The sequence below is a fragment of the Bufo gargarizans genome, chromosome 4, assembly GCF_014858855.1.
Source record: "Bufo gargarizans isolate SCDJY-AF-19 chromosome 4, ASM1485885v1, whole genome shotgun sequence".
Taxonomy (NCBI): Eukaryota; Metazoa; Chordata; class Amphibia; order Anura; family Bufonidae; genus Bufo; species Bufo gargarizans.
The window spans coordinates 46,940,969-46,947,156 of record NC_058083.1 but is presented as its reverse complement, the minus strand read 5'-3'; the positions used below and the strand labels follow the sequence as shown (position 1 = coordinate 46,947,156).

General features: G+C 45.0%; 1 protein-coding gene across 1 annotated transcript in view; it reads right to left on the bottom strand.

Moving 5' to 3' along the window:
- Positions 1 to 1,047: 1,047 nt before the first annotated feature.
- Positions 1,048 to 6,188, bottom strand: part of EFR3B (EFR3 homolog B) — a 90,432-nt gene continuing 85,291 nt past the window's right edge. Inside the window, exons 14-15 of the mRNA XM_044290940.1 lie at positions 5,718 to 5,767; positions 1,048 to 4,975 (exon numbers count right to left, since the gene is read on the bottom strand). Of these exons, the coding sequence (XP_044146875.1) occupies positions 4,870 to 4,975; positions 5,718 to 5,767 (156 nt within the window). The 3' untranslated portion in view covers positions 1,048 to 4,869. The remainder of the gene's footprint in view (positions 4,976 to 5,717; positions 5,768 to 6,188) is intronic.

Sequence of the window (6,188 nt, the reverse complement as noted above, 5' to 3'; positions counted from 1 at the left end):
ATATGAGATAGATAGATATTAGATAGATAGATATGAGATAGATAGATAGATAGATAGATAGATAGATAGATAGATATGAGATAGATAGATAGATAGATATAGATAGGCAATAGATAGATAGATATGAGATAGATAGATAGCTACGATAGATATAGATAGGCGATAGATAGATATATGAGATAGATAGATACCTTCCTGTACAGAAGAGGGCGCTATCATTCAGAGCCCATCTACATAGCAGCAGTCCCAGCTCCTACCATCACAAAGCCTAGCTACACCAAGAAGCCCCAGAAAAACGAAGCAACAAGTCACCCAAACCCAGTCTGCCCGAGCCACCAACCAGTACAGCCTGACAAAGGGCGAAATCCAGAGGACGATACACAAGTACAAAGAGGAGTATATTAGCGTCTGGAGGAACGACATAAGAACATCCCAGAAGCTGACAGTATACCAGAGCCTGCAGAGGGAGTACAAACTGGTCCCATATCTGGAGATCCTGAGCCGGTACAGACTGCGCGCCCACAGCCTGCTCATTGAATCCGGGAGTCACTGACAGAGGTAGATGCCCAGGGGGAGCAGACTGTGCCAGCAGTGCGACCAGGAGGCCGGGGAGGATGAGGCTCATTTCCTGCTGCAGTGCCCCAAATACTCAGCAGTGAGGGAGACTCACTTCAGGAGACTGTCTGATCTCTGCCCAGACTTCACCTCCATGGAGGAGGAAGAGAGACTCTCCATACTGCTGGGGGAAGAGGAGAACACAGCGGCCACAGCAGCACAATATATTACTGCCTGCCATAGACTGAGAGGAGCCTGGTATACCATGGACTCCTATACCCCCACCCCGTATATGTCCCCATCCCCCAACCCTACCCAATTATTTCCCACTTGCTTTGGCAATGCTAAATGTATTTAGTCCTGCCAATAAAGCTGATTTGAATTTGAAATAGATAGATGAGATACATAGATAGTTAGTAGATAGATAGATAGATGATAGATAGATAGATAGATAGATAGATAATAGATAGATAGTTAGTAGATAGATAGATCGTTAATATATAAGATACATAGTTAGATAGATATTAGATAGATAGCCCACAGTGAAGCCCTTCATCATAGAATTCCTTCCTCATGGCTCCTTACACCCGTTCCATGAATTATTACTTTTAATAACTATGATATTGCCATTTGGCCCCCTTGCCCTTAGGGCCCTTCTAAGAGTGGCATTCAGTACATAGGCCTTCTGTCATGGTCTAAGTTCAGACCTTGACAAGTTCTGGGATCTTAAGGGGGTGTCACATGATGAATGGAGACGACCCGGCCTTGTGCATCGTCTGTGATTGGCCCCAAGGGTAAAGAACCAGAACCAGTTTTTCTTAGAAGCTCAACACAAAACTTTATTGATCACGAGAAACAAACAATGTACAGTGGTCATCAGTCGGTCTACATGCCATCAACAGATGGAGCAGCATTTTTTGACAATGATCTGTATCTACAAGGTATAACACATGGGTGACAGGGGGGGGACAACAACAACGGATGAGGCCGGACGCTTATCATGTACACGGTGACACATCCCACCCCACCCACCACATCTTATCTTGTGTAATGTGGTCCTAGACACATATAGAATACATACATTTATAAACCGGTATGAAAAGAAAAAAACAACACTTAAAGGGGATCTCCATACCCATCCATATTTGTTTTTGTGAAGTCTTCAAGAGTCCACCTACCCCGATAGTCTACAGCTGTCTATATCTTCTCCCTAAAAGTCTTCTTCTCCCTTACGAGATGGGACCAGAAGGAGCGGATTCCCCCTTTAGGAAGTATCTCAGCCTAACGGACTCATTAAACTTAAGTCCAGTGGGAGGAGTCAAGTCTGTGGTGCCACCCTCCTCTGCTCGTGTCATCCCTGTCTGCCTTCTCTAAGGGTGGGTGGAGGGGTCATACCATATACTGTATAGTAGAAAGGACATCGCTGGCATACTCAACTGACTGCCAAGAAGGGACTAAGAAACCTAAAAATACTCCATATCTCCTCTACTTCCCACCACACTAGTCCTTCTCAGGTCTACATGGGTGGCACATCAGTGGCACCCAGCTTCAAGGAACTGTCCATTCGACTTAAAAGGGATGCCCACTTAACTGATATATCCCGAGAGCATGCAGGTGTAGTGATTGACAGCTCTGCACTACTGTTTGGTCACAGAGTCACCCAGGCTTCACAGTAATGCACAGCCCCTGCTTTGTCCTCCTCACACTGGCTATGGCCACCTGTGCTGTTTTCTTCCTATGTCTGCTCCTGACCTTGTCCTCCACTTGGTCTGGGTAGTAGCGGAGGCCATTTTTACAGCGCTATCATTTAGTCACAGAGTCACCCAGGCTTCAAGGAAATGCACAGTTCCTGCTATCTCCTGATTACACTGCAGTCTCTGATCTATGGCCGCCTAAAAAGTTAAAAAGAAAAATCACACAAAACATAGTTTTTACAACAAAACCGTAGTGTGAGGGGCAGCACCATGTGGACCACACACAATGCAGAATACAGACGCCACGTATGCAGCGAATCCTTACTTTGGTCTTTTATTTCTTCTCTATACGTCTCTATCAGAGCCCACAGACTTATCACATGGGAGCCACTGACCTGCACCGTGACGCCCGCCCAAGACCCCCGTCATATAGGCGAATCATAGAGCCTCCTCTATAAATTCTATATGCCCTAATTTAAAATATGGACAGGGGTGGTCCTGATGGGAAAATGTCGTCAATATATCTTGTGAACCCAAGGTCCTCCTAGAGGGGGCGCTATATCACAGCAATCAATGTTTTTCCTTTTCATCTTGGGAGGGGACAGAGATCTCTCTTTCCCAGTATCTGAATAGGGTTACCCGATCCCTAATTTTTCATCGGCTACATTTCATATACATAAAATCTATGTAAAAGTGAGTCACATTACTGATTTCCTGTCCTATACTCCAGAGCTGCATTCACAATTCTGCTGGCTGTTAATGGAAACGGTCAGCAGGCGTGGGTAGACATGCACCCCCCCCCCCCCCCTCCATTAGGAAAGCTGGGGGCAGTTTGTTTTATCTACATCTACATTAGATGACTGTACAGTGCCTGGTGTAAAGATGACACCTTCCAGAATGACAAGAGCAAGATCTGTGCAGACACTGAACCAGCAGGGAATTCTGGGAGAATTCAGCTCTGAAGCCTACAGAATGGTGAAAGCAGCTCTGGAGTATAATACAGGCTGTAATTCAAGGTCAGTACACAATAAGTAACTTTGCATGTGACAATTGCCAAACCACGCCTCAAGATAGAACACAAGATATCGCACTCTAAGAAAGGAGCTAGATTTAACCCCAAATGCGCCCACAAAAAAGGGCCCCAAGGTCCAGCCGAAGACAACTTCATCTGGACCAGACTTTGCCACCAGGGTCTATTCAACAAGTTCAAATAACCTACTGAATGATGCGATAACAACAACAGAATGTACTCAGGCCAGATAGGGTGTGTGCCCCTAAAATCAGTTCCACTGGTGGACCTCAGCTCCACACTGGGTGACGACCATGTATTTGTTGGATATGATCATAAAGGAGGTGGCCCAAATACATGTTAGTAATTGGGTGCTATGTTTAATTCTTAACCCTGTAGGTGAATAATTTCCTACACTCATGGTCTTCTTCCTTGGGTGAGAGACTTTCATCTCTTGGACCCCCCTACCTCTCCATCTCTTGACCCTGTAGGCCCATACTTCCTTACACTCATTGTCTTTTTCCTTGGGTGAGAGACCTTCATCCCTTGGACCCCCCTACCTCTCCATCTCTTGACCCTGTAGGTCCATACTTCCTTACACTCATGGTCTTTTTCCTTGGGTGAGAGATTTTAATCCCTTGGACCACTCCCACCCACTTCTCTTCATCTCTTGACCCTGTGCGTCTATACAGTACTTCCCTACACTCTTGGTCTTCCCTAGAGGAGAAGGACATTCATTTCTTGAGTTCACCCCCTCCTTCATACCTTAACCCTGTCGGTCCATACTTCCCTACATTCATGGTCTTGCTTGGACTTTTAACCACTACCCCCCCCCTCCCCTCAAATTTTGTTGCACCTACAAACCCCTTTAAATGTCAACAATTGCTTAATTTCCCTGGTAAGGTATGTATATAATGTTGCATCAGATGGTGGAGATGATGGGATCTTGAGAACCTTCTGACTTTGTATCTCCAAGGTCGTTCTCCCGTTAATAGATGGTATACAATCCATTCATCCGCAGCCATGAATGAGCCGCCTACGGCTCCCGGCAAACCTTTCAGATGCAGAACCCAGGAAGATAATAAGATCGCTGGCTATACTAATGAGACAACAAACTGAAGCAACTCCAAGAAATCTGGAAGCATTAACTTCATGGAGAAATTCTTCACACTCCACAATCCACGCCCACCGGTCTACTAAGCCTTGGTCAGTCCGAGCACCGGGGTCCTTAGACACTTCTTATGGTGGTTCCTCAGACACAGGGAATAGGACACCACACTCACATCACTGCACTAGTCTCCATGCAGGCATCGACCATGGTTAGGGTTGCACTGAGCTGACAAACATTTAAAGGGATTGTCTCAATCATAAAGGTAAATCTCTCAGGCTGTACAGGAATTCACGCAAGAACGATGCAGCAGAACGCACGGAGAGAACGTCCATAGGTTTTAGTGCAAACAGAACATTATATCTGGACATGACCTGGCACGAGATATGTGACTGGAAGAAGAGGTTGACCCCTGGTGGAGAGTCTCAGTACTGCGGGTCTCTCGGAGAGACAGCGGATCATGCTGTAGAGCGGACAGGTCATAGCTTGTGATCGGTGGGTGATCAATAGACGCACAGATCGGGGAATTTCATCTCGTACACGGGGATGGAGTGGTTCTGGGGCTGGCCGTACGCGGCTGTGATGGTTCCGGAGGGACTCGGTGGAGGACTAGAAAACAGCACGAGAAGAAAATATAGATGGTCTCGTATTTACTGGAAAGGGCTCTAGACTGTGTGGAAGAAGTCTGAGGGACTCAGAGACTGAGGAAAGAGAGAAAGTGATGGGATGGAAGAGGGACAGAGGGTGGCAGGAGATGCCTAGAAGTCTGGGGTATAGCCATACTGATAGATAGATAGATAGATAGATAGATAGATAGATAGATATTAGATAGATGATAGATATGAGGACGGATAGATAGATAGATGATAGATAATAGATAGATATGAGGATGGATAGATAGATAGATAGGCTGAAGAAATTCCACGGAACATCCAAGGCGTAAAAATAAGTAAAAAACTTTATTCACCAGACCCGCTGTGTCTGGTGAATAAAGTTTTCTACTTATTTTTACGCCTTGGATGTTCCGTGGAATTTCTTCAGCCTATTATTTGGAGGGGGATCGCCTCCGCAGCCGGGATATAGCTGTGCTGCCCAATTTTCCTTTCCTTGTCTAAATAGATATAAGATAGATAGATAGATAATGAGATGTATATGAGATAGATAATAGATAGATAATAGATGACAGATAATAGATAGATAGATAATGGATAGATAGGAGATAGATAATAGATAGATAATAGATAGATAGATATGAGATGTATATGAGATAGATAATAGATAGATAATAAATAATAGATAGATATTAGACAGATAACAGACAGATGACAGATGACAGACAGACTGTATTCACCGTATAGTCAGCTCAAAGATTTGGTTCAGTTTGCTCTGTAACAGAGATGCCTGGAATAGAAGAGAACACAGGGGGTGGACAGTGAGCGCCATTCAGTGACATGTAGCATTATGTAACCTGCAGTCATATCACATAGGGTTGCGGATATGTAATCATCTTAGGGGCTCATTCAGACGGCCGTATGCTGTCTGCAAAAATGTGGATCGTTTTTTTTCTTCGGACAGTTCAGCATGTCCGCAAAAAAACGGATAGCATTCCGCATTATGGCAGACCCATAGACTTTACCGGGGCCACGACCTGATTTCCACTGACAAGTACAGGACATGTTTTATTTGTTTTTCGGAGCCGTAGAACGGAAGACCAGGGCCCATAGAAGTGAACAGGTCCGCATCTAGTCCGCAAAAAAACTGATCTGCATTTTTGCGGACAGTATACTGCCGTCTGAATGTGCCCTAAGTCAGATATTGTGAA